Source organism: Bufo bufo, chromosome 6 (genome assembly GCF_905171765.1).
Source record: "Bufo bufo chromosome 6, aBufBuf1.1, whole genome shotgun sequence".
NCBI classification, from domain to species: Eukaryota; Metazoa; Chordata; class Amphibia; order Anura; family Bufonidae; genus Bufo; species Bufo bufo.
Genome location: NC_053394.1, coordinates 349,648,088 through 349,669,553, shown reverse-complemented (window position 1 = coordinate 349,669,553; position 21,466 = coordinate 349,648,088). Strand labels below are relative to the sequence as shown.

Genomic DNA, 21,466 nt, shown 5'->3' with positions numbered 1-21,466 from the left:
CTCCTTACAGCAACCCCGGGAGCTAGCCCCTCCTCCTTACAGCAACCCTGGTAGCTAGCCCCTCCTCCTTACAGCAACCCTGGTAGCTAGCCCCTCCTCCTTACAGCAACCCTAGTAGCTAGCCCCTCCTCCTTACAGCAACCTCGGGGGATAGCCCCTCCTCCTTACAGCTCCCGCCAGCTTTCTCTGCTGCAGAACACTATACTGCCCAAACTAACCAACAACAAAGCTCCTTGCTACAGGCAACACTGATGCACTTTCATGCCGTTCAGAGTCCCCGGTGCTGATGAATGGCATGGAAAAGTCTACAGCGTATTGGTACACCTTAAACTTTTTTTCAGAGAGAAGAACAGCCTGAACATGCATCTATGACGCTTGCACAGGCATTTCTGCAACCTCTGGTCTGAAGTCATCCCAACATTCCCATATCATCAGTACAGTGTAATACTGCCGGTAATTACCCGATGAACAAGCAAACGGCAGATCGTGCCAATTACAATCTGCTGCTGGCAACTAACTGTCCAGCATGGAGACAAGCGATGGTACAACGATCGCGCCTCCCCATACTGTAGACAAGATGGCTGCATGTAATAGGAGTGGTCTCCTCGGCAAGCGATTCCTTCCTTATTGCCTGTAAAATCTTCCTATGTAATACAGCCTTTACACACTACCAACAGCATACAATCCCACACAGGCCCCCCCATCTCCGTGCATAATCTCACACAGCCCCCTTCACATAAAACCCACCGTCAGCACCCTTCAACACAACCCCTCATCTCAGCATAAAATGCAACACAGCCCCCCATCTACAACCCAGACACCTCCGCCACAGCATAAAATGCAACACAGCCCACCTATACAACCAGATACCCCCTCCGTCAGCATCCACAACCACCCCCTACCATCTCCGTGTACAATCCCACTCAGCCCCCTCACATACAACCTACAGACATCACCCTACTACAGAGCCACCCCTCTGAGCATACAATGCAACACAGCCCCCCATATACAACCCAGACACCTCCTTAGAACACAGCCCCCCACCATTTCACAACCCCCATATACAACCCAGGCCCCCTCCCTCAGCATCCACAACCACCCCCCACCATATCAGTGCAAAATCCCACTCAGCCCCCTCATACAACCTACAGACATCTCCCTACTACATAGCCACCCTCTGAGCATACAATGCAACATAGCCGCCCCCCATATACAACCCAGACACCTCCGTCACAGCATAAAATGCAACACAGCCCCCTCCGTCAGCATCCACAACCACCCCCTACCATCTCCGTGTACAATCCCACTCAGCCCCCTCACATACAACCTACAGACATCACCCTACTACAGAGCCACCCCTCTGAGCATACAATGCAACACAGCCCCCCACCATCTCACAACCCCCATATACAACTCAGACCCCCTCCCTCAGCATCCACAACCCCCCATACACCCTCTTCCCTTCCCATGCACACAGCCGCCACCACCTCAGTGAACACTCCCTCACAGCCCCCATATAGAACCCAGACCACCCCCGCCATATCAGTGTACAATCCCTCACACACAACCCCCCTCCTTCCCGTGCACACAGCCGTCTCCCGCCTCAGAGCACACCCCTAGCACGTTCACAGTAGGAAATGACACAAAGCGCACGTGTGCTGCAGGGCCCGCCATTTTCCTGACCACCAGCATCACACACAGTGTACAATCTCCACCAGTTTCACAGTACAGAAGAAGTCTATCAGTAGGCTGCGGTGCTGCCGTTTTTTTTTTTTGTTCACTCCATGTGGGGAGGAGGAGGAGACCTTCACCATCTTGGAAAAAGCGCGCGGCTCGTCTCCTGCTTCCGATCTGCGTGATCTCGCGCTGCCACGTGATGCTGTGACGTCAGCAGGTCATTTCCGGGTACAGTGTTTAGCCATTACCGTTTGAAAACGGTTGTTTGTACCGAGGACGGAAGGACGTTATCTGGCAGCAGGTAAGCGCCATGTTTTACCCCGGCAGTGCCGGCTGCTCCATGCACTGGTAATACGCTTGTGTGCACGGGGCGTTTCCTTCTATTGTTTGTGCATCATGGCGCGCACGCTGTGGGCCCCGGACTGTGTACGGTGTGTGCTGCTCTCCTTGTAGTAATGCGGGATGTAGTAGCCGTCCTGCTCCTCTATGTACAGGGACGGGTCACAGTCGGGCCCCGGCGGTTCTTAGGGACAGTACAGGCATTGGAGGCTCTATTCCAGCAAGAAGACCAGACAAAAGGTTCTGCATGCAGGGCTTTTTTTGTCCAGTAAAAAATAATAATAAAATGGAACCAGTTTGGCTCTGCCCGTCTCAGTCATGTGCCGAATCCATCGCTTCTGTCGTTTTCGTCGTTCTGTTCCTCTAAGGCCTCATGCACACAACCGTTGGGTGTTTTGCAGTCCGCTTGCGGAACGGCACGGACAGCCATTGATATAACTGCCTATTCTTGTCCGCAAAACGGACAAGAATAGGACTTTTTTAAAAATTTCTTTGCAGAGCAACGGAGTGCTGTCCGCATCTTTTGCGGCCCCATTGAAGCGAATGGCTCCACATCCGAGCCGCAAAAAACGCGGCTCGGATGCGGATCAAAACAACGGTCGTGTGCATGACGCCTTAGGCCGGGTCATGGATCCAGTAGTTTGTAATGATGACTCGTCACCCGTCATCATTATTAGATCAGTGGGGGTCCAACACTGGGCATCCCCCGCTGATCAGCTGTTTCGGGGAGCTCCGTTCCCCCGCACTGTACATGGTAATGCAGCCCAGTCCTATTCTTCTGAATGGGGCTGAGCTGCGACTAGGCCGTGTGACCGACGTACGGTGACATCACACGGCCTAAGAAGATCCGTTATTTTTTACAGGAGAAAAAGTTGTCTTGTCTCTGACGGAACTGGGAACAAATGGCTGTAATAGAAGCATAACTAGTGCTCAAAATAATGGATCCATTTATTTTAAATTTTTCTGTTCTGATGCGCCGCGGACTCCTGGCAGCGGCTTCGTTGAGCGAAATGCGCATTAGGCTGAGCCTAGTACGCAGGCGCTGGATCTAGCAGAGGGACGGGAGGATTGCGGGGCTGAGGTGAGGAAGGCGGCGCTGGGCACCAGACGGCGAGGGGTGCGGGCGGGCACCCTGGGTTAACGTAAAACCCCTTGGGCACCTTAGGTAGGTGAGTGACAGCTTATAGAAAACAGTTTTTTGGGCTAATAGAGCCACAAGCAGGTTTAATAAGGGCAGTTTAGGATTTATGTTATTAGTACGGACCTGGCCATATGTTTAGCTTATAGGGCTCAAATCTCATGACAGAATCCCTTTAAAGTTATCTAGTCTAGTCTCTCACAGGTGCTGTCAACGGGCGTAATGGGGATGCATTTATTACTCTTACCGGTAATCTGTTTTCCATGAGCCCATGACAGCACCTACTTTATCCCACCCTATATAAAAAAAAATCTTATATAGATGTACATAGCATTTAAAGTGGTCTTAAAAAAGAAATATGCAGTCAGTCATATATTTAAGATGCTTTCTTTATGTATAATATGTTAGTTTTTTGTATTCAGAAATTAAAGGTCTTAGGAATCTTGTCACAAACTGAGGATGGAGTGTGGTGAACCCTATTTAAAGGGAACCTGTCACCGGGATTTTGTGTATAGAGCTGAGGACATGGGTTGCTAGATGGCCGCTAGCACATCCGCAATACCCAGTCCCCATAGCCATGTGTGCTTTTATTGTGTAAACAAAATAAATTTGATACATATGCAAATTAACCTGAGATGAGTCCTGTACGTGAGATGAGTCAGGGACAGGACTCATCCCAGGTTATATAGTCCTAGTCATCATAAAGACAGACGGAACCACCGGGATCTTGCGTACAAGAATAGGCATTTTCTATTAAGTGCCGGCAATGTGCGGTCCACCAAATGCGGAACGCACATTGCGGGTATCCGTGTTTTGTGGATCCGCCAAACACTTATAGACGTGTGACTGGACCCTAAATGTGGTAAAATGAAATGACAGTAGAATAAATACTCGCCACGCCTCTTCTCGCCACTTCCAGCCCTGGGCACCTGGCTGTATTGGTGATGTTCTGGTGATGTCAGCTGCAGCCAGTGACTGACCTCAGCAGAATACAGAACTTCACTGCTGAGGCCGGGAAAGCAAACTGCAAGGTGAAGGACAGGAGCACAGTGCTGGAAGCAGCCGGGCTTTATAAGGGGTTAGTATTCTTAATTTATTTTATCACATGTACAGGGGTTGCCTGAGTTTTTTTGTTTTTGGAGACTTTATTAGTAAGTTTTTAAAGGGGCTGTCTGTTTAAGGAGGTTTCACAAGACATGGGGGGGGGGGGGGGGGAGCAGGCCAAATGAACTCTGCTTGAAACTGGCGTACGTTTCAGTATTTATGCCTGTAAAGTGATAAAATTAATAAATGTGCCAATGGCCCCGACATACCCCAATTTCAGAAAGTGGCAAGGGCGGTGTAGGAACCCCATTGGCACCTAACTTTAGGCACAGTGTTTTTAAAAAAGTTGTGAACCCATAATTAGTAACATAGTACATAAGGCCGAAAAAAGACATTTGTCCAGCCTGTCATCCTGCAAGTTGATCCAGAAGAAGGCAAAAAAAAAACTGTGAGGTAGAAGCCAATTTTCCCCACTTTAGGGGAATAAAAAATTCCTTCCCGACTCCAATCAGGCAATCAGAATAACTCCCTGGATCAACGACCCCTCTCTAGTAGCTATAGCCTGTAATATTATTACGCTCCAGAAATACATCCAGGCCCCTCTTGAATTCCTTTATTGTACTCACCATCACCACCTCCTCAGGCAGAGAGCTCCATAGTCTCACTGCTCTTACCGTAAAGAATCATCTTCTATGTTTGTGTACAAACCTTCTCTCCAGACGCAGAGGATGTCCCCTCATCACAGTCCTGGGGATAAATAGATGATGGGATAGATCTCTGTACTGACCCCTGATATATTTATACATAGTAATTAGATCTCCCCTTAGACCTCTTTCACACTTGCGTTGTCCGGATTCGGCGTGTACTTCACTTGCCGGAATTACACGCCGGATCCGGAAAAACGCAAGTGTACTGAAAGCATTTGAAGACGGAGCCGTCTTCAAAATGCGTTCAGTGTTACTATGGCAACCAGGACGCTATTAAAGTCCTGGTTGCCATAGTAGGAGCGGTATACTTACAGTTCGTGCGGCTCCCGGGGCGCTCCAGAATGACGTCAGAGCGCCCCATGCGCATGGATGACGTGTCCATGTGATCACGTGATCCATGCGCTTGGGGCGCCCTAACGTCACTCTGGAGCGCCCCGGGAGCCGCACGGACGGTAAGTACACTGCTCCCCCGCTCCCCACTACACTTTACCATGGCTGCCAGGACTTTAGCGTCCCGGCAGCCATGGTAACCATTCAGAAAAAGCTAAACGTCGGGTCCGGCAATGCGCCGAAACGACGTTTAGCTTAAGGCTGGATCCGGATCAATGCCTTTCAATGGGCATTAATTCCGGATCCGGCCTTGCGGCAAGTCTTCAGGATTTTTGGCCGGAGCAAAAAGCGCAGCATGCTGCGGTATTTTCTCCGGCCAAAAAACGTTACGTTCCGGAACTGAAGACATCCTGATGCATCCTGAACGGATTTCACTCCATTCAGAATGCATTAGGATAAAACTGATCAGGATTCTTCCGGCATAGAGCCCCGACGACGGAACTCTATGCCGGAAGAAAAGAACGCAGGTGTGAAAGAGCCCTTAGTCGTCTTTTTTCTAAAGTGAATAACCCTAATTTTAAGAATCTTTCAGGGTACTGTAGTTGCCCTATTCCAGTTATTACTTTAGTTGCCCTCCTCTGGACCCTCTCCAGCTCTGCTATGTCTGCCTTGTTCACAGGAGCCCAGAACTGTCCACCGTACTCCATGTGTGGTCTGACTAATGATTTGTAAAGTGGTAGGACTATGTTCTCATCACGGGCATCTATGCCCCTTTTGATGCAACCCATTATCTTATTGGCCTTGGCAGCAGCTGCCTGACACTGTTTTTTTGCAGCTTAGTTTGCTGTTTAGTAAAGTTCCTAGATCCTTTTCCATGTCAGTGTTACCGAGTGTTTTATCATTTAGTATGTACAGGTGACTTGCATTATTCCTTCCCATGTGCATAACTTTACATTTGTCAGTGCTAAACCTCATCTGCCACTTATCTGCCCAAGCCTCCAATCTATCCAGATCCCTCTGTAGTAGTATACTGTCCTCTTCAGTGTAAATTACTTTACACAGTTTAGTGTCATCTGCGAAAATTGATATTTTACTATGCAAGCCTTCTACAAGATCATTAATAAATATATTGAATAGAATAGGGCCCAATACTGACCCCTGAGGTACCCCACTAGTGACAGTGACCCAATCTGAGTATGTATCGTTAATAACCACCCTCTGTTTTCTATCATTGAGCCAGTTACTTACCCACATACAGATGTTTTCTCCCAGTCCGAGCATTCTCATTTTATATACTAACCTTTTATGTGGTACAGTGTCAAATGCTTTGGAGAAGTCCAGATACACGACATCCATTGATTCGCCGCTGTCAAGTCTAGAACTTACCTCCTCATAGAAACTGATTAAATTAGTTTGGCATGACCGATCCCTCATGAAGCCATGCTGATATGGCGTTATTTGCTTATTTCCGTTGAGATGCTCTAAGATAGCATCTTTCAGAAAACCTTCAAACAGTTTACCCGCAACAGATGTTAAACTTATCGGCCTATAGTTTCTAGGCTCTGTTTTTGGACCCTTTTTGAATATTGGCAGCACATTTGCCATGCGCCAATCCTGTGGAACATTCCCTGTCATACAGAGTCCGCAAATATCAGAAATAAGGGTCTGGCTATGACATTACTTAATTCCCTTAGGATATGGGGGTGTATGCCATCTGGTCCTGGCGATTTGTCTATTTTAATCTTTTTATATTGCTGTTGTACTTCTTCCTGGGTCAGACAGGACACTTTTAATGGGGAATTTATTTTTACATTCTGCATGTCATCTGTGAATACAGTGGAGAAAAAAATATTTAACAGCTTTGCTTTCTCCTCGTCGCTCTCTGCGACTCCCCCCTTATTACTCTTTAAAGGGCCGACACCTTCAACTTGAATGGGTCCTTGATCCGTCCGCACCGCCCCAAAAAAAAGTTCTATTTTTTTTGGCTGTGCGGAGGCACGGATAGAAACACCACAGAAGCACTCCGTAGTGCTTCCATGGGGTTCCGATCTGTGCTTCCGTTCCGCATCTCCATGATTGCTGACCCATTTAAGTGCATTGGTCCACATCCATGATGCGGAGTGCACATGGGCCAGTTCCCGTGTATTGCGGACCCTCAATATGGCCACGGGCACACAACGTTCGTGTGCAAGAGGCCTAACTCGGGAGCGGAGCTTTGGATCAACAAATGAAACAGCATTCAGGTGAACCACAGCCATTTGTCTATTCTAGTGGGACAGGGAGGTGGCTAGTGACAGATTCCTTGTAAACTTAGGTGGTCATTTACGAACCAGAAATACACCTATATTAGTCGTATTTCTAGCGCAAATTGCAGCACTAAGGTCCTTGCGCCGCAATCTGCAACTTTTCCCCGCTCACACGAGGTCTAAAAAAAAGCGGGTGGTTTAGGCGTAGAAAATGGTCTAAATGTAAGCCAGCTAGGAATCTGTCTTGCATTTAGAAGCGGCAGTGGATCTGCCGAAGTTATGGAGAGGTTTCCCCGCCGTCTAAAACGCCGGTCTTAATAAATGCGCCCCTGCATTCTCACCTGCATTTTAGGCATCTGTTCTTTTTGCCACAGAAATTCTAGAGGAGGGAGCAGTAACAAACATTCCCTTATATTTTTGAGGTTTTCTATTTTTCCTGTTTCCACATTTGGGATCAGATTCTTGGTATTGACTGGAGAACCTTCACGTTTTGGATGCCAGATAAACATGGAGGTGGCCAGCCTTTCCACTTTGAAATTAAAGCATTTTATATGTAGGGTTTATTTTACTTGCTTTCCTTAAAGGGCGCTCACCAGAGGAACCCATTTCTTGGTTTTGGCTCTTTTTTTTCCCATGGAGTCATTCCACTAATGAACTGTATTGGGTACAGTGTAGTTCCCCAATATTTAAATGCCCGAAACCAGGAAAGTAGAGGTACATTTTAATGGTCTTATTCAGACGTTCATATGAAAGGATTAACCAAGGATCTTTGCCATGGAACCAGAGGGCCAGCATGCATGAAAATAGGCTATCTCCACTCCTGGGTTATATGCATATTGTTAATTTAAATTTGTATAATAAAGTGTATTTTTACTAAACCAGTTTTGTTTCAATGCGTTCAGTTGTTTGCTTTTTTTTTTTGTGTGTGTTATTTAGTATTTCAGACCATTGAGATTCAAATTTGACAATCGCCTTAACGCTTTGTAGTCTTGTAAGAAGCTTTTCGTAACTAGTGTAAGCCAGATGAAAACGCACTAAATAAAAAATAATAATAATTGCTTTAGTTGATTACTATAGTGTAACAATAATGGCAAAAAAAACAAAACGTATTTTACAATGATATCCCTGGCCGTTTCTTTTTTCTGCGAAGTTTCGTTGGAATTTGTCAAATATGTCTCGCCGAAAGAACCCAACAGACAGCGATGATCCCAAAGATTTAGACAGAAGAATTTTTGTTGGAAATTTGCCTACAGAAAGTATGAGCCGGGAAGATATGGTACAACTGTTTTCCAAGTATGGAAAAATTAGTGGTTAGTATTGCTTTATGTCATTTCATTGAACAAAGTTGTCATTTAAGCTGGGCTGTACACATTAGATTAATGCCGGCCCAACCTGCCGATTTCGGGGGAAAAGAATTGTTGGATATCAATGCGCCTTTTCTTCTCTGGGTTGATAAGCGGCTGCCGGAGGTGTCTGTCTGCTGCTTTCTCCCTTCTGCCCATTCAGAGCACATGCATGTTCAGCCGAGCACAAGTGTGTTCGGGAGGGATAGTTTTCAGAAAATTTAGGTTTGGCCGACAGGTGTCTAATGTGTACGGCTAGTCTTTTACCTATTCCGGTAGAGGAACAGTCTCCCAGAGTTCATCGCATCCGGCATAGCTAGAAACTGCAGAAGCACCACCAGGCTCTACTGGGGTCCGGAGATCCGGCCTATTTCCTGCATTAGTGCTGAGTTTCTGCCGGACAAATTCCCCAAATGCTGGAAACAGGTCGGGTCCCCGGCAGGGAAATGCAGTATGCGGCTATGCAGTTTAGTGATTGTATGAACCTAGCCTCAGGAGACCACGTGTATGGTATGATGTACTGCTAATGTCTTGTATTTGTGTAAATATGTATGGAAGCTTTTGCTCGTTTTATGATATAATAAAAGTTTAGTCACTAGTTCAGTGCTATAAAAGACTGAATTTCAGAAGCATTTTTATATTTGACTGTTTTATTTGTCTGTAAACTCTTTTTGGATAAAGAAGTCTTCAAATTTTGCCTTTTTATCTGAAGTGAAAATGGCTTCCAACCTTACCGAAACCTCTTAGTTTTGATTACAACTTTCTTGGGCATTTATACTCTGAGTGCACTTCTGAGCATTTGGACGGGGCCTTTTTCCTTCTGTAACATTTTTTCATTTTCCAGCCCTTACCATGTTCACTCGCTATGGATTTGTCCAGTATGAGCGTAAAGAAGATGCTGATGCAGCTGTGGAGGGAGAAAGTGGTCGCTTGTATAAAGGGAGTAGATTAGGTAAGGCAATCTGTAGCTGAGACGACTTAGTCTTTTGAGGTTTTTTTTGTTTTTGTTTTTTTACTGTTTTTGTGACATGATGCTTACATTTTCCCACATGTTTATAGTCTATAGTTTAATTGTGCTATCCATAACAGATTTCTGTAGCTTATCTGTTGGTGCGCTGTTATTGACTGTTTAGAGCGATTTGCTGCACACAGATGCAGTCTAATCTAGATTTTTTTCTCTAAGGCCTCTTTCACACTTGCGTTGTCCGGATCCGGCGTGTACTCCACTGGATCCGGAAAAACGCAAGTGTACTGAAAGCATTTGAAGACTGATCCGTCTTCAAAATGCTTTCAGTGTTACTATGGCAGCCAGGACGCTATTAAAGTCCTGGTTGCCATAGTAGGAGCGGGGGAGCGGTATACTTACAGTCCGCGTGGCTCCCGGGGCGCTCCAGAGTGACGTCAGAGCGCCCCATGCACATGGATGACGTGCCATGCGATCACGTGATCCATGCGCTTGGGGCGCCCTGACGTCACTCTGGAGCGCCCCGGGAGCCGCACGGACGGTAAGTATGCTGATCCCCCGCTCCCCGCTACACTTTACCATGGCTGCCAGGACTTTAGCGTCCCGGCAGCCATGGTAACCATTCAGAAAAAGCTAAACGTCGGGTCCGGCAATGCGCCGAAACAACGTTTAGCTTAAGGCCGGATCCGGATCAATGCCTTTCAATGGGCATTAATTCCGGATCCGGCCTTGCGGCAAGTCTTCAGGATTTTTGGCCGGAGCAAAAAGCGCAGCATGCTGCGGTATTTTCTCCGGCCAAAAAACGTTCCGTTCCGGAACTGAAGACATCCTGATGCATCCTGAACGGATTTCACTCCATTCAGAATGCATGGGGATAATCCTGATCAGGATTCTTCCAGCATAGAGCCCCGACGACGGAACTCTATGCCGGAAGAAAAGAACGCAGGTGTGAAAGAACCCTAAGTATAAACTTGCCCCTAAACAAGATTGGACTTCCACCTTAAAGAGGACCTGTCTCCACGCCTTTTTCCTATAACTCTGTAATGTTTAGTTCCTCGGTTATTGCTAGTACAGCTTTATTAATAAATGCAAGTGGATGTTACCAGTGAGGGGGGCGGGGGTCCCTGCAGTCAGACACTGACTATTCAGTGCTACCAACTGTTAACACCCAGTTGCAGGTTCAGTAAAACATTTCTAGTAGCAATAACAGAGGAATGGAAGAACAGAGAGGTATAGGAAAAGATGCTCCATAATTTTTATTGCATGTACAATCCAGGTAGTTACTAAATCAGACGTGTCACCTATAATTTTTTTTAATTTTTTTTCTGCCAGTAAAAACCAGATAGTGACACACACTTTATTTCATTTTTGCGTTCATTGTGCTTTTTTTAACATTTTATTTCTTGAATGTGATTATGGGGGCAGCTATCTTGTGTAAGAGCATTTAGAAATACGCTTTACCGCCAAAGTGGGCCATTGACCCAAAAGTCTGAAGGGGACTTCTGTGGGAAAGTTTAACACGTGTACCGTATGACCTGTGCGGAGGTGATTGTATCTACTCCATCCTTGTACAATGTGGAATCTTCTTTTGTGAGTATTGGATCCTGTGTTTTCTAGTGTAGGTGATATCCTGCCAGTGATAATGAGATGTATGCTGAAAAGTGATCTGTACAGACCAGGAAATCAGCCAGGATTTCTTTTTCAAGATACTGATGTAAAAAATGTAAAATGACCTCACCAAGTTTCTTCGAAAATATGGTTAACATAAAAACATTGCCGTGCTACCATTAACCCCTTAAGGACCCGCGGTGTACATGTACGGCACTGGTGGATGTGACTGGTGGGCTGATCAGGCGGGTGCTGGAGCTGCGCCTGCCCAATCAGCAGTCACTGATAGCTGGAACACTTCTGTATGCGCCGGCATCGGTGAAAACACAGATGACGGCGCATTAACTCTTGCACTGCCGCGGTCAGCGCTGACCGCAGCACTTGCGTGATGCTGCCAGGTCCAGGGGCATTGTGGCTGCCTTCTGTGACAGCCTGTGAGATCCAGACCCCTGGATCTCACAGGCAGGAAGGCTGTAAGTGTATTACAGTCTGTAGTACACTTACAGCCAATGCTTTACAATACATAAGTGTTGTAAAGCATTGTAAAGGGGATCAGACACCCAAAAGTTGAAGTCCCAAAGTGGGACAAAAAAAAATAAAGTAAAAAAGAATAGTAGACATATTAGATATCGCCGCGTCCGTATCGACCAGCTCTATAAAAAATATCACATGACCTAACCCCTCAGGTGAACAATGTAAAAATAAAAAAATAAAAAACTGCTAAATAAAAACATTTTTTTATTGTCACCTTTCGTCACTAAAAGTGCAACGCCAAAAAGCGATCAAAAAGGCATATGCTCCCCAAAATAGTACCAATCTAACCGTCACCTCATCCCACAAAAAATGAGCCTTTACCTAAGACAATCGCCCAAAAAAAATATGGCTCTCAGACTATGGAGACTCTAAAACATGATTGATTGATTTATTTTTTGTTTCAAAAATGCTGTTATTGTGCAAAACTTAAATAAATGAAAAAAGTATACATATTAGGTATCGCCGCGTCCGTAAGAACCTGCTTTATAAAAATATCACATGATCTAACCCTTCAGGTGAATACCGTAAAATAGCAATTTTTTTGTCACTTTACATCACAAAAAGTGTAATACCATGCGATCAGTCATATGCACCCTAAAATGGTACCAATCAAACCGACAGCTCACACCGAAAAAAATTAGCCCCTACCTAAGACAGTCGCCCAAAAAATATAAATAAACTATGGCTTTCAGAATATGGAGACACTAAAAAAATCGTATTTGGTATTGTCGCGTCCGTATCGACCAGCTCTATAAAAATTATCACATGACCTAACCCCTCAGGTGAACAATGTAAAAAAAAAATCTGCTCTATAAAAATACCACCTGTCAGATGAACATTGTAAATAACAAAAAATAATAATTTTTGTTACCTTGCTTCACAAAAAGTTTAATATAGAGCAACCAAAAATCATATGTACCCTAAAATAGTACCAACAAAACTGCCACCGTATCCCATAGTTTTCAAAATGTTATTTTTTTGGGGAGGAGTTTCTACTCTAGGGGTGCATCAGGGGGTCTTCAAATGTGGCATGGCAAGTTAAAATTGTCCCAGTGAAATCTGCCTTCCAAAAACCATATGGCGCTCCTTTCCTTCCGCGCCCTGCCGTGTTTCCGTACAGCAGTTTACGATCACAAATGTGTTTCTGTAAACTACAGAATCAGGGTAATAATTATTGAGTTTTGTTTGGCTGTTAACCCTTGCTTTTGTTAGTGGAAGAAAATTATTAAAATGGAAAATTTGACCAAGTGAAATTCTGAAATTGCATCTACATTTTCCTTTAATTCTTGTGGAACACCTAAAGGGTTAACGACGTTTGTAAAATCAGTTTTGAATACCTTGAGGGGTGTAGTTTCTAAAATGGGGCCATTTATGGTTGGTTTCTATTATGTAAGCCTCACAAAGTAATTTCAGACCTGAACTGGTCCTTAAAAAGTGGGTTTTGGAAATTTTCTGTAAAGTTTCAAGATTTGCTTCTAAACTTCTAAGCCTTCTAACGTCCCAACTAAAGAAAATGTAATTTACAAAAGGATCCAAACCTGAAGTAGACATGGGGGGAATGTAAAGTAATAACTATTTTAGGAGGTATCACAATCTGTTTTAAAAGCAGAGAAATTGCAACTTTGAAAACTGTGAATGTTTCCAAATGTTTGGTAAACTTGGTATTTTTTTAATAAATAAAAATGGAATATTTTGACTCAAATTTACCACCGTCATGAAGTACAATATGTGACGAGAAAACATTCTCAGAATGGCTTGGATAAGTAAAAGCGTTATCACCACATAAAGTGACACATGTCAGATTTGCAAAAAAATGGCCTGGTCCTTAAGGGGAAAAATGGCAGGGTCCTGAAGGGGTTAAATGTTTTGATACAATTCAGCATGAAAAACTAGTTACTTTTGTAAATTCCCTTCTGTTACAAAAATGCTTCAGCTGTGAGATATGTTCTTCACTTCATTATAATGGCGTCCTGTGGTGTTTAATCGGTATAGTAATGTGCACATCCTCCTACTGAGCTGGATGAGCGCGGTCGCACGTCCTCAGTACTATCCTTCAACTGTCACCAGCCATATCTACTGTTAGAAACTGGAGCCGTGGCAGGGAGAGCTGAATGTATTGTGCTGCCCTCACTGACCCACAGGCTTTAGCAGTCTGTCATGGCAGTTACTACTCTTGGAGCACTTGAAAAGCCAAACCCCACAGTACGTGACTCCTCGTCACTTATCAGGAAGTGGGAGCAGGGACAGCCGTCCTTATGGGACTCGCCCCCTCCCGACACTGGCGCAGGTTCCCTTTTAATGATGAACACATGTATTTAATAAACTGACATGGTAGGAGAGCTGACGGGAACTCTTTAAAGGGATTGTGCGGGATAATTAAAAATCTTGGACAGCCCACTACTATGTCCAAAAAATATATATCTGCTTTGCTGCTGCAGCCAATTACTGTCCTCCAGTTATTGGCTGCCATGGTCATGTGCCATGCTGTTTGAAAACCAGCTCTGCAGAGGGTGGCACTGGAGAAATGGATGGGTGAGGCTGGGCTTATATGACTAAAATAAATAAAAGCTGTTAATTGAACATTTTACCATGGCATAGCTGTAGAGGAGGACATCGCTTACAATACATATATATATTTATTTATTTTAGACACAACTTCAATTCATATACTTGTAATACAGAAACTGTATGTTATATTCCAGACCTAGTATACCCATGAAGATTGTAGCACAGCCTCTGTATTATTTTTTTCCCCCCTAGTATATGTCTAAAATGTTTAACTATTTCTGACAATCCCTTTTAGTATTATGTTCATGTAGCTAAAGGGGTTGTGCCGCAATATTTATGACCTGTCCATAGGATAAGCCATCAATATCAGATCTGGGTCTGACACCCTGCCGATTAGTTTGAAGAGTAAGCAGGGCTCCATGCAATGGGCGGTGTAATGAACAGGGAGCGACACTCGTGTGGAGGTGCAAGGTGTCGGACCCCTGCATCTCTGGTATTGTTGACCTGTCCTGAGAACAGGTCATCTATATATTGTTGCACGACCCCTTTAAGTTAACTGGCTCACTTTATAGCATCATGACTATATGTAATGGATTTTTTTTCTAGTCATCATGCAATGATTAGTTTTTTTTTTATCCTTAAAGGGGTTGTCCAAGTTATATTTATTGATGACCCATCCTCAGGATAGGTCATCAATATCAGATCGGCAGGGGTGCCGGGTGTCGGACCCCCGCCGATCTGATATTGATGACCTATCCAGAGGATGGGTCATCAATAAATATAACTTGGAGAACCCCTTTAACCACCATATTTTTTACAGTTTTCTTGATTTGTTGCATTAATAGTTGGCAATGGATTTTACGTTTTTGAGTCTATTAGAATTTCTGGGTGATATTCTGTTGTCCTTGAAAGAATCCTGTCAGCACAAAAGCAGCCTCCAACCCGCCTGGAATACCTTAACAGTCTGCTCATGTTGTATCCGATGGTGTACTTATATCATTCTTCTGTCTTCTGTGTGCAGCAAAGTCCTCTTTATTCACCCCTCTTCCTCATCAGTGGTTTGAGGTCAAGGAGGTTTGCACCATCTTGCCTGAAGACAAGGTTGCTGCACCCAAATCCTGCCCCTTCTACTTAGGCTACTTTCACACTTGCGGCAGTGTGATCCGGCGGGCAGTTCCGTTGTCGGAACTGGTCGCCGGATCTGCCGCTGACTGAAAGCATTTGTGAGACGGATCACGGAAAAACGGAACCCCGTTTTGCGGACCGCAAAAAAATACGGTCGTGTGCATGAGGCCTAGTACAGGCAACATCATACCCTGGCCTCTTACCTGGTGCCAACCTCCTTGACTTCAAACTGCAGACTGGCATATAGCAAAAGCGGTGAATGTGAAAAGATGATTTTGCTCGACTCGGAAGACAAAAAAATGATAAGAACACCATCAAGGCTAAAGGGGCAGAGTGATAAAGTGCTCCAGGCAGTCAGTTTGGAGGCGGATTTTGTGCTGACAATTTGCCTTTAAAGGGTTTGTCATCTAAAAAATGGGTATTAAGCTGTCTGACATTAGCGATGTGCCAATGTCAGCTGAACATAACTATATTAGTGCCATCTCACTGCCTAAAGCCTTTATTGAGAAAAACTAACTTTCATAATATGCTAATTAGCCTCTAGGAGCGAGGGGGAAGGGTGTTCCTGCTCCTAGAGGCTCCGTTCTCCCACCTTTGGCCGCACCCTGCTACACTAGATTGACAGGGCCAGGCAGCGCTGGTCTCCTACCTCCGGCTGTGTCTGCAGTGTAAATCTCGCGCCGTCCAGTATTTGGCACAGGCGCAGTGAGGAAGCCAGCAGCCACCGAGCGCCCTTCACTCACTGCGCCTGCCCTGTATACTGAACGGAGGTAGGAGACCAACGATGCCTGCCCCTGTCAATCTAGGGTAGCAGGGCGTGGCCAGAGGTGGGCTAATTAGCATATTATGAAAGTTTGTTTTTCTCAATAATGGCGGCAGGCAGTGAGATGGCACTAATATAGTTATGTTTAGCTGACATTGGCACATTGCTAATATCAGCCAGCTTAATACCCGTTTTTCAGGTGACAAACCCTTTAAAGCGGGTTATAGTGCAGCAGGAGGAGCTGAGCGGAGTGATATCTATTTTTGTGGGAAAAGATACAGTATAACTTGTAATTTATACATTTTAAATCTCTATTTCTGACTTCATTGTTCACTTGGGAGGCATTATCCGTCATATGTCTCTGTATACAGGCTTAAGGTCCTTTTACACGGGACGATCTTACAGCAGATTGGCGGGAAGGAAGCTTTCTTTCCTACAATTTGCAGATCTCTGGTGGAGGAGTCTGGTGTATTTACATATAGTATGTGGAGGACTGATCGCTAATGCCATCGCTCTTCCCCATAAAGACTCATTGTTTGCCGGCAGTAGATCGTGTTTACACTGCATGATCTGCTGCCGGTAAACAATCATTTTTACGATTGGACTTAGGGCTGGGCGATATGGCCTAAAATCTATATCACGATATAATTTGAAGCATGTGTAATATTACAATATATCGCAATATATTATTTTCTTCTGTATATATACAAATTACAAAACTCCATCAGCCCCATGTGTCATTGCCACCATCATCATCATCATGTCCCCCAGCCAGCGCCATCAGCTCCGTGACTAAATAATGGCGAATCGCGCGGTTTATATTTATTTATTTTTCTGTTACGGCGTTTACCCTATAGGAGATTTTTTTTTTCATATTTTTTATAGTTTGGACTTGGCGATATGTAATATTTATTGTTTATATATTTTATATGTAAAATTGAGAAAGGGGGTGATTTAAACTTGGTGTTTTTAAAAAAAAAAAATTATTTTTATTTTTTAAACTTTTTATTTAATAACTATTAGCCCCCTTAGGGGCTAGAACCTGTGATCTTTTAATCCCTTGTCCTATTCACCCTAATAGAGATATATTAGGGTGAATAGGACTTTACACTCTCCCTGCTGCCCTGGGCTTTGTGCACATGGCAGCAGGGAGCTTACCATGGCAGCCAGGGATTCAGTAGTGTAACCGATCGGATCCCGCCATTTCACTGTTGAGGCTCTAATCGGAACTGCCACTGCACCACCATCCCGGACCCTGTGGCCAGTGCCACCAATGTTTATAATACTGGGGTTGGGGGAGGCGCACTGCTCCACCAATTAAGATAACTAACCTTTTAATACAAATATAGGCGGCGGGTGCCAGCGGTATCACATACCCGCACCTGACCTCTATGACAAGGCGCTGCGATCCGAGGCAATTAACCCCACAGGTGCCGCACCTGAGGGGTTAATTGCAGCGCCTTGTCATAGAGGTCGGCTGCCGGGTATGTGATTCTGCTGCTGGCACCCGCCACCTATATTTGAATTAATGGGTTAGTTATCTTCATTGGTGGCGCAGTGCCAACAGTCCCTCTCCTCTCACTGGTGTCAGCGGCACAGTGGGGAGGGAGAGACGACTCCTCCACTTTGGTAAATAAGGAGAACATGGCAGTGCGTGCCATGTTCTCTGATACTAGACTGTGCAGTAGCAACCCTACTATGCCTGACTGAGACCACCTTGGCGGGGGTAGGTGGGCACAGATGTGTTTTGATCTAAATATATTGGCTAAGAGTCAGATTTTATTAGAATGAGGGCCTAGTCTATATAAAATGCTTGCATCTATTGTTAGTTTTTGTATCTTTTTTTTTTTTTTTTTCTGTGATTATTTATTTTTATTTTTTTTGTTTACCTCTCTTTCCCATTACATTTCTTGAGCGGTTTTCATTTACGGGCCTACACCAATAAAAGAAAGATGCCAAAACGGAAAAGGGCCTACAAGTGTCAATAGGCATGGCTGCTTGATAGGAATCCAACAACACACAGGTTTTTAATGCCATTAGGCCAGAGTCTCCTAGTATCTATGGAACTAAAATGTGCATGTTTTACACTATGAAATTGTTGGAAAAAGGTTTTTAACTTTATTAGGAACTTGTATTTATACCGTTTTATAACATCAGAGTGAAAACCTTCAAGAAGAGGAACTAAAAGCATAAAACAAAAACAAATTAGTCCTTGGGCAAATTAATTGTGAGGGCTTGTCATCAATTAAATCCCTTTTCAGTGTACTACCTTACTTTATGCACTAGATTTGTCTGCATGCTCTGGCAGGCTGAGAGAAGTTCTGCTTGTCCCCTCACTGTACACAGGTTTTTATGAATAAGGGACGTCATTCTGAAAACCATTTAATGCATTAAAATCTTAAAAATGAACAGCTTGCCAACTACCAAAATGGAAAACGGCCTCGCATTGAAGGTTTTTTCGGTTCGCATCAAGCTACCTTAAAATGATAATCTTTTAAGGAAACGGTAATTTTGTATTTTTATTTTTTTTATTGCTCCTATCCCTCATTCTGGGTTCTGGTCACATGACCATGTCCATCCAGGTCTTATTTCCTATGATATGTCCAAGAGCGTGTCAAAGCGACAACAGCATCAGTGATGGGCGAGTGTCTATGTAACTAGCTGGGTGGGAGGAGCTATAAACTTGCTGGGCGTGGTTAGGGGACATGCAGAGAAGTGCGTTGTGGGTTCGGTTGGATACAGCAACTGGAAGAGAGATTTGTTAACATAGTGAAAATGCGTCAGAGTTCAAATAGAAAATAAAGCACGGGGAAGATGTATTTTGAGGTAGGCAATTACGTGAGCATATGTGTTAAAAACTATTATACTCCTGGAGGATCCTTTTTAAATATCGTTTTGGATTTCACTGCCTACTACAAACCAAAATAATTCTACGAAAAAACGCTAAAACTTTTTTCCTCTTCGTACGCGGCATACGACATTTACGAAATACATGGCTGTGGATGCCGTGGTCGAAGACATGTTCTCTCTCTAATATTTTTGTTGACTGGAACTTTATGGTTATAGTTTCAAGCAATAAAAGAGTTTTCATGGAATATTTTGTGTAGTAGTTTTGTTACTGCTACATGGACTCCAAATAAATATCCGTCCATTAAAATCCTCCATGGTGGTAGTTTTATTTTCTCCTCTCTTGGATTGTGTTGGTTATTATGATTTCTTCCAAGTTATTGAACAGATGGGTTAATTGTGCTTTTCAGATATTAACAAGGCAGCGGAAAGAAGAAATATGATTAAGCGTCCTTCCAAGTCAAGCCCACCACGAAGGTAAAGTATTTGACAGCGAAACATGGTCTTCTGTTCGTTGGATTTCCTGGATCAGTCTTTCTTCGCCTACGTTTTTATGGTTTTATTGCCAGACGTCTACCCAATTTTAGCGCACCAACCATTTGCGGGTCATTTTTCATTAATGCTAAAAGTACAGCGCAGCCTTGGAATATTTTTTTTTCGTTTTCCCGCGTTCAATCCATGGTATAAAACTTTATTATTTTTTTTTTTCAAAAAGGGTTCCTAAAATGGCTTTATAAAATACTTTAAAAAAACGCTGCGTTTAAAATCCTACACAATATTTGGTCTCGTATGTTTGTTTCATCCTCCGTCTGTTTTATCGATTTCCTTTGGTATAATAACAGCTTTGAGTTTAAAAAAAAAAGTCAGATTTAAATTTTAACAAACGCATCATATCAAAACTTTGGTGGTTTCTGATTACCCAAAAAGCAACACAAAAGTACAAACTTACTTTAATTTTACAACACACATTCGGATGTGTTGTATCATTAAGCAAAGCATCTTACCCCTGTTCTTTGAGGAGGAACTTGGTACCATCGCATTTCAAGAAGTTGTTGTGGCATGATTTATCCTCTAAATCCTGGCTTTATCTTCAGAAGTTTCTTACTGGCTGGATGACTAAGATTTAATTTAATTTTTTTTTCTTCTTGTACGCGCTTTTATTTCAGAATTTTGACATTGCAGCTTTTTAAAATGGCAAAAAAATATTTTATTTCTATTAGTTTAAAAAAATATATATATATTCTGTAGGTGCATACAACTCATATAAATTCTGTGTATTGCATTAGAAATCTGCCAGTAAGTTACAAAGTAAAGCTAATTTAATCATTCAAGGTTTGACTGTTCATGTAACCTCTCCAACTATCGCGTTTAATCTTCTTTTATGTCCAAAGATTAGCAGGCAGTAAGTTAACTCAATCTATCAGTGTCCTTAACTTTAATACTGGTTTAATAGTAACGGAAAAAAACTAAGATAACCCTTAAATATGAATTCATATTTTGGATTTAGCATCTATAAAATGGTTGAATGTTACTGCTACTTTTTGTATTTTTATTTTATTTTTTTAACTGAAACTAATGACTTGTTTTGGCGCTCCAGAGATTTGTATGGATATGGTGAAAGTCAGGAGCCAAGGCGAGATCGTTCTCCTCTTCGCTCCAGCCCCAGGAGAGACAGTAGAGAGCCGAGAGAAAGAGATGCACGATCCTTTCGAGACTCACGAGATGGACGGGAACCAAGGGACATTAGAGATCCTAAAGACTTCAGAGATGCTCGTGAAGGAGATCTGAGAGATGGGCATAGTTCAAGGGATGTCAGAGATCTGCGAGATACTCGAGACTATAGAGATCCCCGTGATGCAAAAGATCTTCGGGATTCAAGGGATCTTCGGGATTCAAGGGATCTTCGGGATTCAAGAGATCTTCGGGATTCAAGAGATCTTCGGCTTCGTGATCCTCGTGATGCCAGAGAACTTAGAGATTCCCTGTCTGACCGTTACAGAGAGGTCCGTGACATGAGAAATCCATACAGGTATGAGCTGTTCTCAATCTTTATATTCTATACCATAGATCATAACCTTTTTATGTGAAAGTAAATTAAGAATTGTTTATATTTGATTAAATGATTCAAGAAAATAATACAAATAGATGATAAATGTCCAAATTTGCATTTCTAGTTTTTCTGACGCTAGAGACAGAATTCCAGGTTCCACTGTACCCTAGAAACTTAGAGGCACATTTATTAAGATCAGCGTTTTTATGCCTGTATACCCCTATACCTGGCGATGTATCCGCC

General features: G+C 43.6%; 1 protein-coding gene across 2 annotated transcripts in view; it reads left to right on the top strand.

Annotated features, from left to right (window-relative positions):
- The first annotated feature begins 1,822 nt into the window (after positions 1–1,822).
- The window catches only part of NCOA5 (nuclear receptor coactivator 5), a 41,972-nt gene continuing 22,328 nt past the window's right edge, over positions 1,823–21,466 (top strand). Inside the window, exons 1-5 of one of the 2 annotated variants that reach the window (XM_040435084.1) lie at positions 1,823–1,978; positions 8,632–8,791; positions 9,669–9,776; positions 19,584–19,650; positions 20,771–21,202. In XM_040435084.1, the coding sequence (XP_040291018.1) occupies positions 8,653–8,791; positions 9,669–9,776; positions 19,584–19,650; positions 20,771–21,202 (746 nt within the window). In that variant the 5' untranslated portion in view covers positions 1,823–1,978; positions 8,632–8,652. The remainder of the gene's footprint in view (positions 1,979–8,631; positions 8,792–9,668; positions 9,777–19,583; positions 19,651–20,770; positions 21,203–21,466) is intronic. The other variant, XM_040435085.1, reaches the window with a different exon arrangement.